Source organism: Camelus dromedarius, chromosome 16 (genome assembly GCF_036321535.1).
Source record: "Camelus dromedarius isolate mCamDro1 chromosome 16, mCamDro1.pat, whole genome shotgun sequence".
NCBI classification, from domain to species: Eukaryota; Metazoa; Chordata; class Mammalia; order Artiodactyla; family Camelidae; genus Camelus; species Camelus dromedarius.
In genome coordinates this window covers 18,482,859-18,506,943 of record NC_087451.1, presented here as the reverse complement: position 1 = coordinate 18,506,943, position 24,085 = coordinate 18,482,859, and the positions used below count along the sequence as shown (strand labels likewise).

The 24,085-nt window shown below is 49.7% G+C and overlaps 2 protein-coding genes across 11 annotated transcripts; one reads left to right on the top strand and one right to left on the bottom strand.

Moving 5' to 3' along the window:
* Positions 1-499: 499 nt before the first annotated feature.
* On the bottom strand, positions 500-1,490 carry LOC105101476 (vitelline membrane outer layer protein 1 homolog). The gene is made up of 3 exons (XM_010994677.3): positions 1,302-1,490; positions 1,094-1,209; positions 500-837 (listed from the first exon to the last, which is right to left on the bottom strand). Exons 1-3 carry the CDS (start codon positions 1,488-1,490, stop codon positions 540-542), a joined length of 603 nt encoding a protein of 200 aa, XP_010992979.1. The 3' UTR covers positions 500-539.
* On the top strand, positions 1,408-10,453 carry LOC116157875 (zinc finger MYND domain-containing protein 15). Of its 10 annotated transcripts, XM_064495137.1 has the most exons (16): positions 1,602-1,740; positions 3,181-3,245; positions 3,496-3,662; positions 3,759-5,561; positions 5,971-6,205; positions 6,291-6,446; positions 6,708-6,868; positions 7,381-7,533; positions 7,852-7,932; positions 8,078-8,194; positions 8,312-8,400; positions 8,488-8,586; positions 8,704-8,857; positions 8,941-8,999; positions 9,270-9,430; positions 9,791-10,453. In XM_064495137.1, the coding sequence occupies exons 4-16, from the start codon at positions 4,997-4,999 to the stop codon at positions 9,960-9,962; spliced, it is 2,202 nt and encodes a 733-aa protein (XP_064351207.1). In that variant the 5' UTR covers positions 1,602-1,740; positions 3,181-3,245; positions 3,496-3,662; positions 3,759-4,996; the 3' UTR covers positions 9,963-10,453. The 10 variants fall into 10 exon arrangements, 9 of the variants coding, with proteins under 9 accessions (XP_064351200.1, XP_064351203.1, XP_064351207.1 ...); XM_064495130.1 differs by adding an exon at positions 1,408-1,525 and having other exon boundaries at positions 1,624-1,740; positions 8,078-8,586; XM_064495132.1 differs by having other exon boundaries at positions 3,759-4,293; positions 4,962-5,561; positions 8,078-8,586.
* Positions 10,454-24,085: the final 13,632 nt, after the last annotated feature.

Below are 24,085 nucleotides of genomic sequence, written 5' to 3'. Positions count from 1 at the left end.
GCTGAACTCTGGTGGATGGGCTAGCTATCTGGACAGCCGGGTCAGGAAGAGAGAACAGCAAGGACAAAGGCCCTAAATGGGACTCAGTATATAGAAAAGCTACTGAGTTGTGTAGGGGGCAAAAGGAAAACTATGGGAAAGACATGTTAGCCTCTTATGCTCTAGAAAATGAAGACTTACGACTTTATAGTATTGTCACTTCCTAATTTGGTAGAAGTTTCTTAATGTAAGGTCACTGGTGGTTCAGAAAGGAAAGAGCCTGGACTCTTATTGGAGACGACATGTCTGCAGAGACTTCCTGAACTTGTACACAAAATTGTGCTTAAGTGTGTATTTTCTGAACTATGGGTTGGTAACTTTCAGGAGGCTGCTACGGACTCCTGAGACCAAACCCGAATGTGGGCCTGGCCCAGTGCTAGGTTAGGAAGACGGAGAGACGCAGTTTCCCACCCCTAGCACAAGCCAGACCAAAGCCAAGACAGAGAAGCTTTAATACCAGAGGTAAGACTAGGCTTGGGAGGGAGAGGGGGGCAATGGTATCAACTGCGGCAGCAGAAAAAGCGCGCGTCGTTTAGGGCGGTGTCATCAAGGAGGCCTTCGGGCCGCTGGATCTTGGTCTGCAAGCCGCACAAGCCTTTAGGGCACGGCTCACTCCAGCCTCCAAATTTGCCCCAGGTCAGGCCGGGCCCCTGCAGCTCCGTGCCGTCGGAGCAGCGGAAGCGCACGTTGTTCGCAGCCGTGTTGTCCCCGGGGGTCACAGGGACCTCCACGCGGAGCGAGAAAGCCACGAGGAAGCCGCCGCCGGGACACCACAGGGGCTCCCTCCACGCGCCCCACCTGCGAGGGGAGCAAAGACGAGCGGGCTCCGCGGGCGCCCCCTGCCCACCTCCAGCTGGACCCAGACCTCGGGGCTTCCCACCAGGTGCTCCAGTCACCTGACCTCCCCCGGGGTGCGGAGGGGAGGTCTTCCACCCGCTTCCCAGGTCTGAACTGCCCCACAGCTCTGGGGGAACCTGCCTGCCAGGAGGGGGTGTGTGGCGGAGGGTAAGGGGCGTACCCCCACCCTAGAGGATCCTCGGCCCCGGCCCCCCACCTTCCAGACTCCGATTCCACCACGTGAGTGTCGAGCGCCGCATTCCGCCCCACGCAGTGCAGCCGGATCCCGTTCAGAGCGGTGTCGTCTCCAAGAGCGCCTTGTGGGGGCTCCACCTGGGCGTCGGCAAGAAGAGGAGTGAGGACGAGTCAGAAGACCACATCCTCGGCTCTGAGGTCTCCTCCGAGACCTAGGCCCGAGCCCCTACCTTGAGTGAGAAGCCTCTGGCGAAGAATCCCTCAGGACACATCTCGGGCCAGGCCCAGTCGCCCCAGGGGCCCCCGTTGGTCACCCTGATGACCGACGTGTAGCCGCCCAGACCATCTGCGCTAGCATGTCTGCGGCATGTCGCCCACAGCAGCAGCAGCAGCAGCTTGGCTCCCGCACCCAGCTCCATCCCGCAGCCTCTGTGAGCCCCGGCCTCTTGTGCAGGTGTGTGCAAGGGACTCTGATTACGGAAGGGCCACCCGGATTAAGTGACGCCCAAAACTAATCCGCTCCGGAAGCCTACAGACTTGTTCTCACCTCAGGGAGACGGAGGCTCCCAGCGCCAGAGGAGGAGGGGCTGTGAGAACCGACGACTGGAAGTAACCACAACTTAACAGAACACTTACTAGCTATAGGGCACGAATCGTGGTGTCTTGCAGGCATGTTTTGTTTAACCCTCAACAATTTTCGGGGGTGGGAATTACCCTTCCTACGCTGCAGATGAGGGAACTGGGGCTGTAGTGGCAAGCGATTTGCCCAAGGTCACAGTCAGCAAGCTGGGAAACATCCAAACATTGGGAAGCAGGGAACCCAAGGCTAGGGATGGAAGTGATGGCTCCCAAATCCCACCGGACACAATGGGTTAGGAGCAACCCTAGGGACCTCCAAGATGTGAGGGAGCATCAGAGTGAGAGACAGGACAAGAATCCATGAACTGTGGGAGCTGGGAAGCATGTGGTGAGCGACTGGGGCCGCGACTCATTCAGAATCTGGGACACCTTTCCCCCTCAAAAGAAAATATACACAGAGACTGGAATGATTCTAAAAAGTTTATGGACAGGGGACTGAGAACAGGAGATGCTGTTTCTTTCATTGCTTCCTGTATCCTTTCCCTGAATGTTTTTCCCCCCATGACCACCAGGTGGACTCCTAATTTGGGGAGATAAAAAAAACGGGCTCAAATCTGTCATGGGGCGTTCCACCCCTGATTTGCCTGCCACCATACACATCCGTTAGTTTATTCAATATATATTTATTTAGCAATAATGTGTTTTGGCTCAGTCAATATTCTAAGTGTTGTAAATAGAAGAGTCCTGTAAAAAGAAAAGTCCCTTGTCTTCATCAGAGCTCACATTCTGGGATAGGATAGGGAATTTAGAAATGAGTGTTCCCTGGATCCAGGTGCCCCGTGCTTGAACTTAATAGGTTAAGATTTATGGAGCAATTGTGGTATTCATTTCCACTGACTGTGTTGCACATGCAATATCATTGTATGATGACTGCAAAAGTACCTATTAGTATCCTCAGTGTACAGTGGAGGGAACTCAAGCCCAGAGTTAACTTGAGGCCCCCAGCACTGCTCAGAGGGGGAGCTGGTTCTGACCTCAGCGTCTCTCCCCAGTCCTCAGGCTGCCTCTTACTACAACCTCGCCATACCGGGAAGGGAAATGTAAAGACGTGTCATTGCTACAGAATCTCCCAAATCCTCTTCATCCAGTCCCTCACCCCTCAGATGCTGCCCTCTGGGGCAAAGGGCACAGGGGAAGGGGACTTCCTAGGTTAATTATTAACCCTTTGCACCCTCAGGGCTTCTCTCCCCTCCTAAAGGCAGAGGGACAAGCACTGGCTAGGGGCCGGTGAGGGGGCGGTGGTCCCCTCAGCAGTCATGGGGGTCGCACTCCCTCCGCAGGTCCCGAGGCTCTGCTTGCGTCATGCAATTCCTCTCGCTATCTTCGCGCTTCTGCTTCTTTATCTCTGGACTCGGAGCCTTCGTGAGCGGTCCCTTCCCTCACCTGCTCCGGGAGGAACCCAGGAATCCGGGCTCTGGGGACCGAAGACTCCTCCTAGAGCCCTCAATTCTTTGTCTCGTCTCTCCCCAGGCGCCCTCTCAGGCTGTGGATCGGGGACGCAGACCTGCATTGCCGAGGGACCGCCGCCTTTACAGGTACGCTCCAGGCAGGACTGGGACTGGGAGCTCCAGGTGGGAGCAGGGGCAAGTAGGCTAGGCAGAGGAGCTGGTGAAGGGCCGATCCTCCTCCTCCTCTCCACTCTCCCGCCTCCTGCTGAGAGTTCGGCAGGAGGGACACCAGCTAGACCCTAGGAACAATTTCTTCAGTCCGACTGGGCTGCTTGGCAAAAGAGGCCCAGCGGGCTAGGGATTCGGCTCCCCCCTTGCCCTCATATCTAACCCCCAGGTCCGGAAACAGCCGGGACCCCTGGAGGGCCTGGAAGGGGAAGAGTCTCAGTGTCTGGGCCCCCAGGGGATGCTGGGCCGCATGGTGAGGCCGTTCCACGCCAGTATGAACCCCGAAGGGGATGTGGAGTTGTCGCAGTATCTGGCAGGATGGAGGGAGCTAGTCAGGTGAGTGGTCTCCCTCCCTCAATCCAGTCCCCGCCTCTTTGTGGCTCCCTCGCTCTTTCTCAAACCTTCCCACCCTTCCCACCATCACACACACAGGTTCCTAATTCCCCTCGGCTCCATCTACGCCTTCGCCACCAGTGAGGCCTTCGCCAAAGTGACTGCCCTCGAGGCTCTGGTGCATGTTCCCAGCCTAACAGCAACTCGGGGCCGCCTCTCCCTCTCTGATTCCCAGACGGGCTCCGGAGCCTGACGTCCAGACCGTTTCTCAAGGGCTTTCTTTTCCTTCTCCCCCTGGAACGGAGACTCCGGGGAGCGGGGGAGACCACGGCCGTCCGTCAGCGCCAGAGGCCCGGCAGAGGCGGGGCGCGAGGCGGCTGCGCCTCCCTGCCGGGGCTCCCACCGTCTCGAACGGACAGTGCGGTCAGTACTGTCGAAGCCGCGTGATCGCGGGCCTCCGGCGGCCAGGAAACTCCGGGAGGCGGAGCTCCTCCGTCTGCGCCCCCGCGCCCAGGCCCGAGCCTCGTCGAGGGGGCGGTCAGGAGCGTGGGAAAACGGAGAAGGAAAGCGAAAGACAGTCCCTTGGGCTTATCTAGCTCGGCGCGGGGATGCCAGCTCCCCCCGCCCTCCGCAGGTCAGTTGGCTGGACCTCCTCCCTGAGAGGCTCTCCCTTTCCTCGCCGGGGTCAGTCACACGGCCGGGGCGATCGCTGCAGGCAAGTCCGCGCGCCCCGCTGCGCAGACACTGGCCGGGGCCGCGCGGGACACGCGGGGGCGTGGCCACCCGGGAGCGGGCCGGGGTCTCGGGAGCCTGACGTCACGCCCCACCCCGAGGTATTTACCTTTGAAAGTGGTGGCGGCTACAGGTACCGGAGTAGAGGAGCGGCGGGGAGGGGCTCACCGCCAAGCCGATCCAAGCCCAAGGGATGCCCTGGCTCCTACACCCTTCTCCCACAGCCCACGGGACTCTTCCCTCCTCACCAAACCCTTTCCCATAGGGTTAGCTCTCCTCACCTCCATCCTCAGTTCAAACCCTACCTCTGACGGCTTGAGCCTCAAATTTGCAGCCTCAAATACCATCTCCTTTCTGACGACTCATCCTTAACCCTAATCACCCACTTTCAAGTCTGGCCCCCATTTCATCCCCAACTCCCATCCTCAGCCCTGAAAACTCCTTTCTCACTCCGAACACTCACCCATAGATTCCACCCTGAGGGACCCTCAAACACAGCCCGCCCCCATTTTGTGACCCAGCCCTAAACTCTCACCAGGATCTCTCCCTCACTATTTATCCCTTCCTCAGCCCAGTGTGGGCCCAGGCGCTGTGCCCCTGAGGACATGGAATTTGTGTCTGGATACCGGGATGAGTTCCTTGATTTCACCGCCCTCCTCTTTGGCTGGTACCGCAAGTTTGTGGCAGAGCGTGGGGCTGGGCGGACCAGCCTCGAGGGTCGCTGGCGACAGCTGGAGGCTCAGATCAGAAGGCTGCCCCAGGACCCTGCCCTCTGGGTGCTCCACGTCTTGCCCAACCGTAGTGTGGGCATCAGCCTGGGACAAGGGGCAGAGCCAGGCCCTGGACCTGGCCTGGGAGCTGCTCGGCTCCTGGGAGATGAGCTCCTACTCCACCTGCGAGATCTAAGCCCCTATGTCAGCTTTGTCAGCCTGGAGGAAGGAGAGGAAGGGGAGGAGGAGCGAGAGAATGGAGAGGAGGGTGTGGGCATGGAGAAGGCAGAAACAGAGGATGGGGAGCCAGCCCCCACCAGCAGGGAGTCTCCCCAGGAAGCAAGTCCTGGAGGGGAGCCAGAGGAGGCTGAGCAGGAGGCAGGAGGTGGCGAAGATGGCTGCCGAGAGGACAGGGCAGAGATGGAGCCGGGGCCTGAGAGGAGGAAGGGACGGACAAGTGGTAAGAACCCAGGGCTGGCCCTGCCCTGTGCCCTGCCCAACCCTCCTGCACCCCTCAGAATCCAGCTAGGAGTCACAAATGGGTGGCCCTCAGGCCAGTCTGGCCTGAAAAGGATTTTTTTCATTGATCCACAAGGCTGTTTTTTAATTTGAGCCAACCTTTAAACATTCAAAGAAACAAAAATTTCAGAAGTCTGCAGTTCTACCTTCGCAAGAAGATGTAAAGTTCCGACTGCAGGCCCGCATTTCTACCTGGCAGCAGATGCTGGGCCTGCTTAGCAGCTGTCCCCTTCAGATGAGGCTTGTCCCCTTCACTCAGTTTCCTAGCCTCTTGCAGGCATTTGATTTGATGCCCCTGACCCCGACCATCTTTGCTGCCACCCACCCCCAACTTTTCCCTTCTTCCCCAGAGGCTGCACCCCTGCACCTTTCCTGCCTCCTACTGGTGACAGATAAACATGGCACCATCTTGGGCATTGATCTGCTAATGGATGGAGCCCAGGGGACTGCAGGCAGGGGCTCAGGGACAGAGAACCTGGCTCCCCGGGCCTATGCTCTCCTCTGCCACAGCATGGCCTGCCCCATGGGCTCTGGAGACCCCCGAAAGCCCCGACAGCTTACGGTGGGAGATGCCCAGCTGCATAAGTATGGAAACCTGGTAAAGGGTGGGGAGGCCTGGGGCCTGAAGTCCTGAGCCCCCCAGCCTGATGCTGTCTCCACCCCCACTCAGAGAGCTAGAGAATCTGGTCCCCAGACTGGGAGTGAAATTAGCCAAGACTCCAATGCGGACATGGGGTCCCCAGCCAGGCTTCACTTTTGCCTCCCTTCGGGCTCGAACCTGCCACGTTTGTCACAGACACAGCTTTGAAGTGAAGCTGACACCCTGGTGAGTAGCCTGCAGAGATGCAGTGGGAGGAAGAGCCCAAGTCAGGCAAACAGAGAGACAGCAGGCCGGTGCGGGACCTTGTGGACAGATAGGGTGAAGGACAGGGGAAAAAGATGAAAAAAGAAAACCAAACCAAGCTGTTATAGGCAGAGAGAGAACAAACAGACCAAGTGACGTACAGGCAGCTGTGGGACAGTGGCACAGCAGACAGGGGACCTACAGAGACGGACCCTGGATGTCCACCACCCACTGTGACCCCAGCCCCCAGTGTGGTGCTGTCTTGTACTGCGGAGAGGCTTGTCTCCAGACCGACTGGAAGCGGTGCCCAGATGATGTGAGTCACCAATTTTGGTGCCCAAGGCTTGCAGCCTTCATGGAGCGGGCCGGAGAACTGGCGACTCTGCCTTTTACCTACACCGCAGGTACCATAAGGAAGTCAGGATGGGGAGGGGGGAAGTGGGGCCAGATCCTTGGAACTGGGGCCCCAGGTGCCTGGGAACAGGGTCCTGGGGCTGGAGTCTAGATCCCTGGAATAATGGCTGGGTATTTGGGGCTGGGGGCTAGACCCCTGGGGCTGGAGACAGCATCTCTGGAGCTGAGGACTGAATGTGTAGGCCCCTGAGAGAGCTTAGAGGATTCGGGAGGAGGTATCAAATACTTGCTTCTCCATTCCACCACTAACTGGTGACCTTAAATCACTTTGCTTCTTAGAGACTCAGTTTCCTCATCTGTAAAATGGGCAGACTAACAAATGTTAAAACCCATGGAACTGTTACATGGCTTCTGTGGGCTATACTGTAAACACTCAGAACTGTCAGTTCTCTCCCTGACTGAAACCAGACTCAGACCCAGGGTCCTGGGGAGAGGCTGAGGAGAGCCAAAGTCTGGAATCCTGCCCACCGGGCCCTCAACCGCTCCCCTCATCCTTCTCCAGAGGTGACCAGTGAAACCTTTAACAAGGAGGCCTTCCTGGCCTCGCGGGGCCTCACTCGTGGCTACTGGATGCAGCTCAGCATGCTGATATCAGGCCCTGGCACCCCCAGGCACCCCCGGGGCAGCATGCCATCCCTCAGCCTTCTTCTCCGTGGTACATGGGGCCTCTCTCCAGGCATGGGCCCCTCAGACTAGAGGGAAGGATGGGAAAGCAAAAAGTTGTCCAGTCCTAGATGACCCCTCCACGTAGGCACCAAATCCCACCGCTAGCCCCAGGGCTGTTTCGGGCCTTTCCCTAACCCTCAGAGAAGTCACTCCTACCCACCCCATCCAGGAGCCCCATCGCGAGGCAGCCCCCTAGTCCTCTTGCTGCTGCCCCAGGCCCTCTCACAGGGAACAGAACTCCTTTAAAAGAAGAAGAGGCAGGTGTGGATCTCCCTGACACCAGGCTCGTCTTCTTTCATCCTCTCAGGAGATCCCTACCAGCTTCTCCAGGGGGACGGGCCTGCCCTGATGCCTCCTGTGCCCCCAGATCCACCCAGGGGCCTCTTTGGTGAGCTGGAAGGGCCCTGAGGGAGCTAGGGGTAGGGAAAGGGACTGCAGGGCCAGCAGTCTGGGTGGCTGAGAAGGGGGCTATTAGACTGGAGGGCTTGGGGTCCAGGCCTGGGGCCAGGTCCCCAGTAACCCACTCTTCCCAGGCTCATGGCAGGACTACTACACATGGCGGGGCCTCAGCTTCGACTCCCCCATGGCCGTGCTTCTCACCTACCCACTGACGGTGTACTATGTCATCACCCACCTGGTGCCCCAGTCCTGTAAGCAGAGCCGAGGCCCGGGGAGGAGTGCATGGAGCAGGGGGGACGGGGAGCTGGTAGGGAACAGCAGGTGGCGGGGAGGAGACCATATTCTGAAATGGCTAGCTTGTCACCCAGTCCCTGAGCTGAACATCCAGAACAAACAGTCACTGAAAATCCATGTAGTGGAGGCCGGGAAGGAGTTTGACCTTGTCATGGTGTTTTGGGTAAGTCTCTCCGGGCTTGAAGGTTGGGCCTTTGGGTGTGGAGATGGACGAAGGGTGGGACCCAGATCTGTCCTGTCTGTCCTTCAGGAGCTCCTGGTCTTGCTCCCCCACGTGGCCTTGGAGCTGCAGTTTGTGGGTGACGGCCTGCCCCCCGAGAGTGACCAGCAGCATTTTACCCTGCAGAGGGTAAGGGCTGAGGGGGGCCCTGCTCTTCAGCTCCCTGCCTCCCCTCCCCTGTCTCACCTGTCGCATCCTCCAGTACCCTAACTTCCAGTGGCTTCCCCACCCCACTTAACTCCCCAGGATGGCCCCGAAGTACCTGTCCGCTCTGGTTCTGGGGTATCAGCACGGCTCAACTCTGGGACTAAGGAGAAGGGGGGCCGCAGAGACCTGCACATCAAGGTGTCTGCACGGCCCTACCACCTGCTCCAGGGGCCCAAGCCTGACTTGGTTATTGGTAAGAGCCTGGGGCAGAAGTGTGGGGAGGGTGGGAGAGAGGCCACAGGATCCAGCTGCTCCCTGCTCTCCCTCTGCCCACAGGATATAACTCCGGCTTTGGTCTAAAGGACACTTGGCTGAGCTTGCTGCCCCGGTTACAGGTGGGGGACGGGACAAAGAGGATCTTCTCTCACCCCCTGCCCAGTCCCTCCTCCTTTTCTGAAAGTCTCTTCTTCCCCATTATCTGTTCCACAGACCTGGGTTGAGCCCACGGGTCCTCCTGCCCCTCTCTGTGGCTGCCTCGTGCCTCCCCGGCTCCCGGCCCTCCTGGGTCCTCAGTTTTCAACCGGGGTGGCGATCCTTGTTGCTCGGGATGTCCGTGGGGCTGGGAGCCTATACCGAGAGTGTCTGACGTCCCGCACCCACCCCAGTCCCTCCGAGTGCCGGCCTTCTTCACTGAGAGCAGCGAGTACGGCTGTGTGATGGATGACCAGACCATGGCGGTGGCCACAGGAGGGGGGACCAGCCCTCCACAGCCCAACCCTTTCCGCTCCCCCTTTCGCCTCAGAGCGGCCGACAACTGCATGCCCTGGTAAGGCCTTCTTACTCCCTGGCTGTGCATCCTAAAAGGCCCACCACCTCTACCGTCGTCTCTGCTGCTTGTCTCTGCTGTCCTGGGACCGTCCTGGCCCCAGCCCCACACCCCGCCTTCTCTGTCCGCACTCCTCACCACCCCTCTACAGGGTCTCCACGTCGTCCAAACACCCCTCTTAAGAGCCGGCTCACAAAATTTCTCCGACTCCTGGCCCACCCCTCAAAAGGTCCTGCTGTCCTATGATTGGCCGAGCCCTAACTCTAGCCCCACCCCCTAGAACTCGGAGCCCACAAGCCCCGCCCCTTGGGAAATCGCGGCCTCTTGGCCCCGCCCCTGACGGCGCCACGCCCCCCTCAGGTACTGCAACGCCTTCATCTTCCACCTGGTCTACAAGCCTCCGCAAGGGGGCGCGGCCCGCCCGGCGCCCGGGCCCGCGCCCCCCGCCCCGACTCCTGCGGCTCCTCCCGCCCCAGCCCGCAGGCGCCGAGGAGAAAAGAAACCGGGGCGGGGGTCCCGCAGGCGGAGCTGAGTCCGGAGAGGTAGCAGGCCGCCCCCTCTCCCAACACGTAACAGGCGAGGCCGAGGGGGAGGATGGTTGGCGGAACACAAAAAGGTAAATAAAATTACTTGTTTGAAACCACTGAGACAAACGGTCTTAATTGGGTCCTTCAACGGGGAGAGGAGAAAAGGATTTAGGGATAACATTTTCCTCCAGCTCTTTTTCAGCTCCTTGACGGCTGCCCCCTCTCTTTCTCGGGATTCCGACCCTCCTTGGTAATCCCACACTTCTTCTAACCTGTAAATTGATTTGTCAGGGACCCGACCGGAGGCAAGGCAAGACCAAGAAACAAAAAGTGGCTTCTCCCTTGGGGGCAGGGGAGGTATCCAGCTTCCTGGGAGCACACAGAAGCCTTGGCTTAGATTCAGTGAAAGAGCTCAGCCACTCAGGTGTCCAAGTTAGAAATCTCGTGGCCATCCTTGACTTCACCTTCTCCGTCCTTCACCTTCCAATAAAGAACCAACTCCAACTGACTGCTGGTCGCTCACATCCACCACTTTATGTCCAGTCCCACTGCAAACTCCACCATGTCTTGTCACCACATTTCAACAAGAATAGTGCTTCTAAAACACACATTCAAAACATTACTCCCTGCTTAAAACCCTTCAGTGACTTTCCCCTGATTTTAAAATCCCCTTGACTGTAGACCGGGCTTAATGACTCTTGTCACAAGGTATAGAAAGGGAAACAGTGGAGAAACCTGGCAGGTACCACGTGGACCAAGTGACTAAGGCTTCGAAGAAATAAGAAGTCATGTTGACCTCATGCTCCCTGACATGATGCAGTGAGATGGCCACATCACCTCTGTAGTATTTGTCCCCAAAGCCCATAGTCTCAGTCTAATCATGAGAATGTATCAGACACATTCAAATTATGGGACAGTCTACAAAACACCTAACTGCTATTCTTCAAAAGTATCAAAGTCACAGAAGGCAAAGGCCAGAAACAGATTGGAAGAGATTCAGGGTACATGACAACTAAATGTGATGGATTGGATCCCAGAACAGGGAAAACAACGAAAAAGGAAAAACTGGACAAATTTGATAAAGTTTGCAGTTTAGGTAATGGTATTATATCAATGCTAATTTCTAACTTTTGATAAACGTGCCATGTTATATAAGATGTAACACTAAAGGAAGATGGGTGAAGAGTATTTGGAAACACTACTATCTTTGCAACTCACCTATAAATCTAAAACTATTTCAAAGTAAAAAGTTAAAAATCAAGTTCAGACTCCTTAGTATGGCATATAAGGTGCCTCTCTTTCTGTCATCCTCTTTTATTATAAACATTTTATTATCTAAGTTTCCAAATATACACAAAAGCCCAGAAGATTTAGCATAATGAATCTCTATGTACCCATCAGTCAGCTTCAACAGTTACCAACATTTTCCCAATTTCATTATTACTCCCTGTGATAGTGTGATTTTATAAGACATATATTTGGTCTGCATCCCCCATTCCTGGCACAAGAGCTTCTATAAACTGAGTGATAGACGTGAGAGGGACAGCTTATTCATAATGAGCCCCTTTCAGCATTACCTGAGGTTATTTTAATAAGGTGACTCTAGGTGGGCTCTTACTTAACTTCAGGCTGGAGGCTGGATACTAGAGGAACCAACCATGTGATTAGAGGGCTGAAACATTCAGCCCCACTCCTTGGCCTCCAGGTAGAAGAAGAGGGGTGTGCTGGAGATTAAGTTAATCACCAAGCAACCTCCATAAAAATTCCTAAATGATGAGATTCAGAGAGCTTCGGGGTTGGTGAACACACTGAGGTACTCAGGGTAGCATACCTGGAGAGAGCGTGGACGCTCCAGGCCACCCCCAGCACACCTTGCCCTGTACATCCCTTCCATGTGGCAGCTCCGGAGTTGTGTCCTTTATAATAAACCAGTAATAATAAGTAAACTGTTTTCCTGAGTTCTGTGAGCCATTTTAGTAAATTATGGAACCTGAGAAGAAGGTCATGCGATAGCTCAATTTATACTCAGTTGGTCAGAGTTGCTCAGGACTTGCCATTAGTATCTGAAGTGGGGGCAGTCTTGTAGGATCAAGCCCTTAACCTGTAGGGCTTCTGCTCACTCCGGGTATTTAGTGTCAGAACTGATTGAATTGTAGGACACTCAGTTGGTGTCAGGATATTTGGAGAATTGGTTAGTGTTAAGGGGGAAATGAAACCCCATCTATTTGCTGATAGTAAAAATAGCTAATAATTGGTGTCAGAACTGAGATTTGCTAGACTGGCCCTGGCTCACAGAAATATGTGGTTGGGGAAGAGAAAGGATAAGAAAGTGGGAGATGAGGAAACTTTGATACCTGAGTGGCCACGTGGTCATCCACAGCATGGAAAGCAGCTGTGCTGCCGTTACTAAGGATAAAGGTCATCAGTGGATAGTTAGAGTTGGATTCAACTCCCAGGAAGGTGTTTCACTAGATGCATAAGGCAATGCAAACCAACGGGGCAAAAAGTGAAATATACAGCCCCATGATTCGCTCGGTTATTATCTGTAATGGTGCGAATGAAATTTTAAAAGAGTTCTGGTTTGGACGTTGATGCTAGACCAAGGTCAGATTTGGGTCAGTCTGAGTTTTGGCCACTAGCCTCAAAGCTATCCACAAAAAGTGAAAAATTACGCTAGAACAGAAAGTATCTCTAAGGCCTCTGTGGTCACCAAGGTTGTCAGTACAGGAGGAGGACAAAACCAAGAAACTACCGAAACCAGGAATCGAGTTGTGAAGGAGTTGCTTCATTTTGTGGATTGGTATCATCAGCTTGTTGAAGAACTTCTACTAAAATGGCTTGTGAGAGTGACTAATTTAGGGGCAATATCTGTGTTTGTAAATTCTGCGGGGCAGAAGAGCATATTTGGGTTGATACAGGGTCCACAGTTCCCTATTAAACAGTCACAGGTGGATGTCCATCACTCAGACACACAGTTTATTCCTGGGGAATAATCCTGAAGCTACACAGGGGCCCACCAAGAGTCACCTCGTTAGCATCAACCCGGATGTAGTTGAAAGGAGCTTTTTATGAGTAACAAAAGACACTCCTCTCACCCCTGCCACTTAGGAAATTCCAAGGGTTTCACAAGCTTTTTAGCCAGGAATCTGGGACAAAGACCAAATATATATTTCTTATTATATCACAATATAACCCCCCCCCCAGCTTTTTCCCAGAGCATTTTCAAGCACACCCCAGACATCAGTTATCTCACTCATATGTATCTATAAGTAATAAGGGCTTTAAAAAACGAACCACCATGCCAGTAGTATCATAACCAATAAAATGAACAATTGTTCTTTAATTTCATAATACCCACTTCATGTTCATGTCTTTTCAATTATCTCAAAGATGCTTTTTACAGGTGGCTTTTTCCAATTAAGAAATAAATAAGATCCACACATGGCTTTTGGTTGTCATACCTTTCTCTTAAGTCTCTTTTTTTCCATAACAGACCTCCTTCCCTTTTCTGTTTTTATTTTCAACCCACTGATTCAACGAGAAACTAAATCATTTGTCCTGTAGAATGTTCCTCATTCTGGCTGATTATTTTCCTCAGGGTGTTTTCTTTTTTAATATGTTCATCCATATTTAGTTCCTGTAAACTGGCAGTTAGAGCTAGATGGCAAGGCCCTTTTCATGTGGCTCCTTGCCAGCCTCCTCAAGCTGATCTCACACCACTTTCTGCCCCCCCTCTATCCTGGAGCCAGAGCTGGGAATGAAGACACCATACCCTCTCAGTGTGGAACTTCCCTGTTTGATTGCACAACTGAATCCTTATCAGCCTAAAGGTCATTTCCTTTGTTGGGGAGGACTTCCTTGATCCCAGATGAGGGTACACACCCCTGCTAAGACTTCCTAGTGCCCTGCATGCCCAGTACAGTCACAAAAGGGCAGCCTAGGTCCCTGATGGATTGAGGGGAAATAGAACTTTTCACCACTCTCTTGGCCCGAAAATAACCTCCCTCATTTCCTGCCCTCTCCTTCATAAAAGTATGAAAGCACATTGTGATCTCTGAGTGGTGGGATTACTCAGGGTTTGTTTATTTGTTTTATTTAGCTGTCCTGCTCATTTTTCTTCCAGGAACACACAGCACTTTTGTAATAAAAATGTTTAATTCACAAATTGTATTCTTTACTAATTCACTAACTAAATATTGATTGAATGCACACATGGCTTTGAGTTAGACTTGCAATGGGGAAGAGACAAGAGAGTGGTCCCTGCCAACATGAAGTTTACCATCTATTGCAGGGGTCAGTAAACTATAGCTTCTGGCCAAATCCAGCCCACCACCTGTTTTTGTGTGGCCTCAAGCCAAGAAATCAAAAGAGGAAATTCAAATAGCAGTATCCATAAATTTATATTGAAATAGACCTACAGCCATTTCTTTATGAATGGTCTATGGCTCCTTTCATGTGGCTACTGAAACAGCAGGGTCTGAGTGCTGTACTTGTGACAGAAACTATTTGGCCAACAAAGCCTAAAATATTGACTAATAGGCTCCTCATAGGTTTGCTAAAACAAAACAAAACAAAACAAAACAAAAACCAAACAACAGAAAATTAGCAACAAGAAACACATTTAAAAATCCCAACAATATGAAAATAAATATATATATGACTGAAGCACTGTGCTGTACACCAGAAATCGACACAAAATTGTAAACTGAGTATATTTCAAAAAAAAAAAACCAACAAAACTTCATAAAAATTAGTCAAGCTGTAAAAAAAAGAAAAGAAAAAAAAAAAGAAAAAGTTTTGCTGACTCCTGGTTCAAGACAAGATTTTCAAAATGCAGGTTTATGAGATTTTTGTGGGGGACATAAAATCAACTTAGTGGGCCTCAAACAACATTCTCTTTTTAATGAAATAAAATTAAAAAGATTAGGTGTGTCACATGTAGTAAGAGTAAATATTGTTTTGTGAAACGTTTGTTCCACTTATACACACAATACATGCTTCCATGTGTGTATGTGCTGCATCATGATACAAGATATATTTCCTACATACCATGGTCAAAACATCTGAAAGTCACTGGCTTGGAGGGAGGCCTAGAAGAAACAGGGAAGTAACAGGAAAATTACAGTACAGTATGACTGGGTGATGATGAAAGACTCTTGGAGACACAGAGGAGGCACATAAGACAGCCCTAGGATATCAGGGAAGGCTTCCTGGAAGAAATTATATCTCAGCCCTGAAGGACAAGTAGAGTTAGCTAGTTAAAGAAGAGATAAAAATAGTAATAGCCTGTGCAAAGGCCCTGAGGCAAAGGTAAGCAAGGCACTTGGGAGAAACTACATGATGTTCAATATGGTTGGAGCTTCGAATGAGATGGGACTTGCTAATCCCCATCACTTTCCATCACATTATTCTTTCATTTTCTTTGAGCACTTATCACAGTTATTTTATTATGTCATTCATTTATTTATGTTTATTACCCCTCCTCCTCCAACACACACTCACAAGTAAATCCCATGAAAGGGGAGACCTTGTCTGTCTGGTTATAACTGTGTCCTAGCACAGTGCTAGGATGTAACAGCCACTCAGTATTTACTACAGAAATTTTAGAAAGATATTCCTACTATGCTGGAGGGAAAATGGACTAAGAGAGGGTAAGACTTGAGACAGATCAGCCAGGAGTTTTTAGTTATAATACAGGCAGGAGCTGATGCTGCCTTGATATTGGAGAGAAACAAGTAAGTCCTAGGGCTAATGACGAAGTAGAAATAACAGGTGATGATCAATGAATTGGAGGCAAAGGGAAGGCCAAGCGGAGGTGAGGGAATAAAGGATGGCTCCTTGGTTCCTGGCCAGGGCAACTGGAGAGAAAGAAGTGGGAACACTGAAAGAGGAGGGGGTAGAGTTAGAGTGGTCGGAAAGGGTGGGAGTGGAAGGTATTGAATTCAGGGTGGGACTTGTTAAGTTTGAAATGCTTGTGGGACCTCCTGGTGGAGATTCTGGTAGGCAGTGGACAGGGGACTCATAGAACTAGGAGAGTGAATGAGGGGCCTAGAGAGGAGAGACCTTAAAAACAGAATCCTGGTGAACATAAGGATGATCAGAGAAAGAGGAGCCAGCCAGGAGAGGGAGAAGTGATGAGGGAAGCAAGAAAACTGGGTAGCAGAAACAAGAAAGGGTGGTCAGATTGAGTTGGGAAGCCCCATAGAAAAGACCAGCAGGACCCCCAAGCAGGGCCACTACTCTCCTGCCAGCACCATCAGGTTCCCTGGCCCAGCGGCTCTCTTTCACTTTTTGCCTCTGAAAAGGCTTACTTCTAGGAAAGTGGAACTTACCCCTAGAATTCTATTGGTCCATTTCCCTCAGTCCTGATTGGTCCATTCGTAGTACTTCATTTGCATAGGGCTCACTCCTAATTGGTTGTTTCTCTCACTCCTGATTGGTACAATTCCCTCACTCCTGATTAGTACATTTCCCTCATTCTTGATTGGTTATTTCTCTCCCTCCTGACTGGTCCATTTCTACAAAGCTTGTTCCTAATTAGTCAACTTTTGTTATACCTTATTTGCATATAATCTTGCAAAGTGTAAACTGGCAGCCTATAAAGCCTGTGTAAACCTACAGATGGGGTCCAGAGCTTGGAGTGTTAACTCCTTTGTGCCTGCTGGTGTAGTAAACCTGAGTTCTCCACCTCTGTGAGTGCTGCTTGGTCTCTCGCCTGGATCTAGGATCCTGTCACAACTGAGCTGTAACACGTTTTTCTGCAGCAAGATCAGGGTGAAGAAGGGTACCCAGTACTTCACAAAAAAGACATGAGAGTATTCAATTGCATGGGGGTGGCCAACTTGACAGGATAGATAAGTGAGAGAGAGGCAAACTGGACGCAACAATTGGGCAACTTACAAAATACAGAAAACACTAAAAAGAAAGTTCAAATGACCATCAATCCCAACAACCAGCTTTGACCATCAATCCCAACACCCAGCGATAACCACCATTGCCATTTTAGTGTGTTTACTGTCTCTTTCATTAGAAGGTACATAGTTTTACAAACTTTAATCATACTGTACATCATGCTAACTAGTTTGCTTTTTTTCTTTTTTGGGGGGTGGGTAATTAGATTTGTTGGTTTATTATTTTTAAGAGAGGTACTGGGAATTGAACCCAGGACTTTGTGCATGCTAAGCACACACTCTAGCACTGAATTCTACTCTCCCCCTACTTTGCTTTTTTCCTTTATATGCTTTTTTTTTTAATTGAAGTATAGTTCATTTGCAGTGTTGTGTTAGTTTCTGGTGTACAGCATAGTGGTTCCATTATGCATACATATATTCTTTTTCATTATAGGTTATTACAAGATATTGAACATAGTTTCCTGTCCTCTATGATAGGACCTTGTTTATATATTTTATATATAGTAGTTTGTAAAGCTCGCTTTTTTAATAAAACAGTTACATAAAAAAGTTTAAAAATAAAAAGATAAAAAATATGTCAGGAACAGCTTTTCATGTCATTAGACAGTCTCTTTTCATGGATGGCTGTGTATTAGTCTACTCTGTGAATGTGACATGTCCCCGTGGGACATTTAGGCAGTTCCTAATTTTTCTCTATTATAAATGAAGGAGGAAGTAGAAGGTATCCAAGTTTGGGACCCAAGACTTCCTGGGCCTGCCTGTTGGTGGGGAGTTGATATGCCTGAGATACTTCGCATGGAGGTTCCAGCCAACGAAGAGGGAAGGCAGATTGTCGGGACTTGGGTAGAAGCGTAGGACGAGGGAGGCAACATGGGTCTGTGTGGAATGCTAGTCCCAGCCCAGCCTGATGGACTCAAATCTGAGGCCTAGAAGAGAGGGACCACAGGCAGAGGCCAAAGGAGCCGCTGGAAAACCACGGGGCACGAAGCTCACAGCACCTAGAGCCCAGGAAGCAAAGTCACACATGGAAGGGGCTCCTCTCACTTCTCTGGGGACACAATGTGGCTTTGGGGGGCATTGAGAACCCCAAAGAACCCCAAAAATGGCACTGGCACATGGATGACTGCCAGGTTTAGCTGTCAGTTTCACACTGGGAGCATCACACAGGTGAGACAAGGACCAACAGGCTACAGGTTGTTACCAACAATGGCCCTCGTTGGTACCGACCAGCTAGTGAGCCCATGGGTTTTTTTAGTTGCCAAGTGTTTGGAGATTTTCCTGTTATCCTTCTGTCAGTGATTTCTAGTTTGAGTCCATCGTGGTCAGAAAACACACTCTATGGTTCCAATTCTTTTAAATTTGTTAGGGTTCATTTTATAGCCTAGGATAGAGTCTATCTTGACATATGTTACATGAGTGCTTGAAAAGAATATGTATTCTGCTGTTGTTGGGTGGAGTAATCGACCAGTCAGTATCAGCTACATCCTGTCGGTTGATGGTGTGTTGAATTCTTCTATATCCTCGCTAATTTTCTCTCTAGCTGCTCAACCAGTTGCGGAGAGATAGACCATGGGTGACCAATTTGGACAAAGCTGGTTCGAACCCAGGCAGATTCAGATCCAGAACCCTGGAGAAGCCCTTCTGAGATCGACGCTATATTGGCCTAGCATGAAAAACGCAGCAGCAAATACTGATATAGTGTTTACTCTGTGCCAGGCAGTATTCTAAGAACTTTATATCAATTTAATTCTCCCAACAAAACTGCACATTCTTATTATCATTATCCCCCATTTCACAGATGAGGAAATTGAGGCCCTGGGAGACTAAGCACCTTAACCAAGGTCAAGTAGGGTAGCCTGGAAACAAACCTAGGCAATCTGGCTCCAGAATATGCACTTCTAACCTCTATACACTACTGCTTCTTGGCAAACGACATCATTTCCTAGGACAGATAGAAAGGCTCATTATGAAAGCTCTTTTTCCCTTGATGATTGACCATGCAAAGAATCAGACACACCCAAATTTTCTTTAAGATACATGGAGGAATTTAAGGGGACCACAAAGACAGATCCACGATTTCCTAGTAAGATCACTATTCCGCATTCAGACAGCCTGAGTTTAAATCCAGGCCCCCCACTTACGACCTTCATGACCTTGAGCAAGTGACCCAACCTCAACGTGTCTGTTTCCCTTTAAAATGGGGATAGTAATAGGGTTCTCATGAGGATGAAGGAAATAAATGCACGTGCTCAGAAGACTCCTCAGCATAGTTAAGTATTCAGTAGATGCTGTATGTTGTTACCATTATTGCAAACTGCCTAAAAGATCAACCCCGAGACAGAGACTACAAACAACTACCTACGTTTCACAAAGTGACATTGTGCCATAAATCTCCTTTAACTGTAGGCATGTCGGAAGTCCACACTTGTCAGGGCACCCATTGTCACCTTGACTTATCCCCAGATGACTCTGTTCATCCCCTCTTGGGTTCAGTCTCCTACCTCTTCCCTTTCTTGCCCCAGATCCTTTTGTTGGACCCTCTGGGACTTAAGATCAACAAGATCCCCCAAATAATCAACCTCTTCTCTTAGTTTTCCCTTTGCCTTTTTGGGCTTATTAACATAGCTCTCCTCCGAAGCCACTCTTCTCTGGCAACCCTTTGAAGGGGTAGTTGTTTGTTTGTTTTCCCACATTCCACAGACGCTGAGGTGAGGCAGTTGTCTTTCTTACCCACTGTTTTTGCTTCCAAAAAATTTCTCCTCCCTTCAAAACGCCAGCCCCTTTGAAGTACGTGCCAACAGACCATGCCCGTCCTTGTTGCAGTCATCTTCCAGCATCTACCGGCATCATCAAGGGCTTAAGTATTTGGCTTATGTTTATGTCTCCATCATTAAGCATTGTCTTCGTCTGTGTAACTCAGACATCCACCCAGACAATCCACCCAACACCCCCACCTCTTGGTTCCTTGTACTCTTCTCTTCCATCCCACCTCAGCCACACCCTCCAAACGCCAAACCCTCGAGCCCTGTCATTGTCAGTAACTGTACCACTTCCAATCTTCTGATTCCCCAGCATCAATCCTTCAAACTTTTGGGTTCTTTAGCCCTTTGACCTCTCCACATTTTCACTGTCCATCACACTTTTCATGTCTTCACATTCCCACATCATCCAGTTTAGATCCAATTGTCCATGGCTATAATGATTCCTTTGCATACACTCTCAATTCTCTTGTCCTTCTCCTGCCATCTTACTTGCAAAACTGCAAGAAGAGTCAAACCAAACTCCACCAACAGTGAGACTTTCCCTGAGCTACTGAGCATGGCTGGGGATAAACAACTGTGCTGATAAATCTCCCCTTGAATGTGTAATGATAGATCACAAGTAGGCTCTTGGTATCCCCAACAGTCCTATGGTTTCCCTGCTCAATACGCTCTTCTGCCCTCTGAAATACCCTCTCTTGCCTCAGATGGCAACACTGCAACCCCCATCCTTAGCTCGTGATCTTAATTCTTATTTTACAGAGAAAAGAGAAGCAATCAGAAAAGAACTTCCTCATCTTTCCACCAGTGCTTCTTACAATGTCTATTACCCACAATTTCCTCTTTCTGTTTGTTTCTTGGTCTTTCTTGTTAAATGCATTCCTCAAATGTCTGGTTATACTTTCCTCTTATTCACATCCCAACCATTCTGATGAAAGGATACTTATGGAGATAAAGCACAGCCAAATGGTCAGTACTCACCCTCTTAGTGGCATTTAACAGAGTTGTTAGATGCACCCCCTCCTTGAAGCACTGTGTTGGCTTCCAGGACTTCACACTCTCCTGGTTTTCCTCCCAGCTTGCTAGGGGGTCCTTTTACTGGCTCCTGCTCCTCTTGCGTGTCTCTCCCTGCTTTACTCTCTTTTCTCTGAGTACACTCCCTCTCCCACCCCTGCCCCCCAACATCTGTCTTCCCCATGCTTCCTTGTGTTTATAAATGGCCCCACTTATTCGATCACTGGGTCCAAATCTTAGAGTTCCTCCATGCACGCAACCCCTCAGCAGATCCCAATGGCTTTACGTTCAAACTCTACCCCAAATCTGATCACTCTTCCCCACCTCTGCCTTTACCCCACAGTTCAAGCCATCACTATCCTTCACCTGGGCTACTACAGTAAGCTCTTCACTCATCTCCTGACTTCCGGTCTTGCCTTCCTTCAATCCATTCTCCTGTAACAAAGGGTAACAGTAAAACCTGTACCAGATCACATCAATCCCTGCTCCAGACTCTCCGGGGGGCTGCCCCATCACACCTACAACAGCCCTCAAACTCTTAACAGTGACCAAGTGGACTAGAGCCCCGCCTCCCCTCTACAGCTCTTCCCCACTTCCCGAGCTCCAACCACTCTGCTGTTCTTTGCTGAGCCTATAGTATTAAGTTCTCTTCCTTAGGGCCTTTGCACTTGCCATTGCCATCACTGGATCACTCTTCCTCCCAAATCTCACTTCCTTGTTGAAGGTCACTGCCTCGGAGAGACCTTCCCTGACCTCCCTAACTACACTAGCCCTCCAGACAGTATGAATGTTCCTTCAAAAACTAAAAATAAACTTACCATCTGATCCAGCAGTCCCACTCCTGGGCAAAAAAACACATACACCTCACTGTTCATAGTAGCACTATTTACAATAGCCAAGAATAGCCAAGACATGGAAACAACCTCAATGTCCATCAACAGATGACTGGATAAAGAACATGTGTGTGTATAGAAAATGGAATATACTCAGTCATTAAAAGAATGAAATAATGCCACTTGCAGCAACATGGATGGACCCAGAGATTATCACATTGAGTGAAGTAAGTCTGACAGAGAAAGACAAATATCATATGATATCACTTATATGTGTAATCTGAAAAAAAAGATACAAATTCTATTTACAAACCAAAAACAGACTCATAGACATAGAAAAAAAGAACTGGGGTTACCAAGGGGGAAAGGGTGAGGAGGTGTTTAGGGGATTAGGGGTTGAATATTAACAAATACACACTACTATATATAAAACAGGCAAACAACAAGGACGCACTGTATTGCACAGGGAACCATATTCAATTTCTTGCAACAAAATATAATGGAAAAGAATCTGAAAAGAAAATATATATGTGTATATATATAACTGAAGCACTTTGTTGTAAGCCTGAAACTAACACTGTAAATCAAGTACACTTCAATAAAAATTTTTTTAAAATAAAATCAATATTTAAATAGCTCTCCATACTTGTCCATCTATCTCCTTATCTTGTTTTCTTTTTCTTCATAACCCTTACTGCTCCCTAAAGTTGTACTGCTGCGGAAAAGAAAACCCCACAAAGTCTTAGTGCCTTACAAAGACAAGCATTTACTTCACCCAAACGTATATGGATTTGTTGAAAGTCACTTGATGTGGGCTGGGATCTGATCAGGGGCTTTTCCTTGTACCTTATACCTTCCTTTTACCAGTGGGCTAATTCGGGCATGTTTCTCCATGGCAACGATGGGGCACAAGATGTCAAGTAGCAACACACAATGCCTCTTGAGACTGAGGCCCAGAACAGGAATATTGCCAATTCTGCCCACCTTCCACTGTGTGCCCATAGGGTGGGAGGTAGAATATACCTCTAGTGGGAGAGGCTACAAAATGATATAGCAAAGGGCAGGAGGGATTTATGAATTGGAGCAAATAGTTCAATCTTTATCACAGGATCAGATGGTCAGGTAGCCGTAAGCCATAAAGCTAAGCATCATAAACCGTCTGTACAGAACCCCTCAAAGAAGGCTTCTGGGATGACAGGCAGTCTGAGGTTTCTCAGAAAGAGGCAAGGTGACAAGTTAAAGAATATTTTTGCGACACTTACAAGCAACCACTACCAGGATTTAAACCATGCCATCTAAAACACAGAAGGGATAGGAAGGGATAAATTGGGAGTTCAAGATTTGCACATACTAACTACTATATATAAAATAGATACACAAGAAGTGTCTTCTGTATAGCACAGGGAACTGTATTCAATGTCTTGTAGTAATCTGTAATGAAAAAGAGTATGAAAATGAATACATGTCTATGTATGACTGAGGCATGATGCTGTACACCAGAAACTGATACAACATTATAAACTGACTGTACTCCAATAAAAAAAATAAAATAAATAAAACACAGGAGGATGTAAAAACTTTCATAAAAAGAGAGAGAAAATTGAAGGGAAAGAGACATCAGAAACAACATGGAAGAAAATATAAAACACTAAACGATACAACAGGGGCAAAACCAAACATCGGTTACCACAGTAACTGTCTATGTGTCAGGATCAGGGAGATGCCAAGCATTTCCTTTTTTCAGATATCCTCTGATTCAAGGAATAACTTCCTCGTACATTTTTCTGTCCGGCTCCTCTGTCTTATCAACAGGAGGAGTCCCTCCCAGATTTTGGCACTCAATTTGAGCTGTAAGCACTCACCGTTTTCCATGTCTCTGTAGCCGTTTGAGAGGGCTGCTGGGACAAGCTACCTCAGAGGCCACTACCTGGACATCACTTCCTGCGTGATACCCTCATCACGTGCTCTCTGAAGCCCCCCAGAACTTCCTGCCACCCTCATCTCTCCAAGGGCACCACTATCCTACATCCTACTTGGGCCTTCCCTCTCTTTTTTGCTCCCGAACCCCATATATGAGTCCCATGCATGCAACTGTGAATCCCTATACTCTCCAGCATGAGGCCCTGTCCACAGCAAGGGCTTAAAGACCTCATCTCTGTATCAGAAAAGACTTTTTATATTGCAGTTGACGGAAACACAAAGTGAGTCCCATCATCAAAACTTTCCAAGGAACAATCAGGCTTCAGGCACAGCTGGATCTACAAGTTCGATGACGTCATCAAGACTTAGTCCCTCTCCCAAGTTTCGATCGTTCTTTCCTCTGGATGGACTTCACTCTCCAGCAGGCAGGCGACACTATGCCACCAGCAACGGCAGCACCACGACAAAACACAGGACTTCAACCTCACATTGCCAACAACAAAAACCAGAAATTGGTTCTCACGGGATTGGCTTGGATCACGTGGCCATCACTGAATCAAATATGGAAGCCAGGGAGATGGATGCTTTAATCAATCAGACCTCAGTCGAGAGCCTGCCTGAGAGACAGAGGGTGGCCTCAAAAGGAGGAGGGTGCAATAAGACCAAGGAGAAACGGAAGGACGACAAACGT

Bases quoted from the DNA above. Each gene is read 5' to 3' on its own strand.
- LOC116157875 (XM_064495130.1), top strand. From the start codon at position 4,997: ATGGAATTTGTGTCTGGATACCGGGATGAGTTCCTTGATTTCACCGCC. The intron at 6,869-7,380 runs GTACCATAAGGA...ATCCTTCTCCAG, and splicing joins GCCTTTTACCTACACCGCAG to AGGTGACCAGTGAAACCTTT. The intron at 9,000-9,269 runs GTGGGGGACGGG...CACCCACCCCAG, and splicing joins GCTTGCTGCCCCGGTTACAG to TCCCTCCGAGTGCCGGCCTT.
- LOC105101476 (XM_010994677.3), bottom strand. From the start codon at position 1,490: ATGGAGCTGGGTGCGGGAGCCAAGCTGCTGCTGCTGCTGCTGTGGGCG. The intron at 1,210-1,301 runs GTAGGGGCTCGG...GCCGACGCCCAG, and splicing joins CCAGAGGCTTCTCACTCAAG to GTGGAGCCCCCACAAGGCGC. The intron at 838-1,093 runs GTGGGGGGCCGG...CTCCCCTCGCAG, and splicing joins GTGGAATCGGAGTCTGGAAG to GTGGGGCGCGTGGAGGGAGC.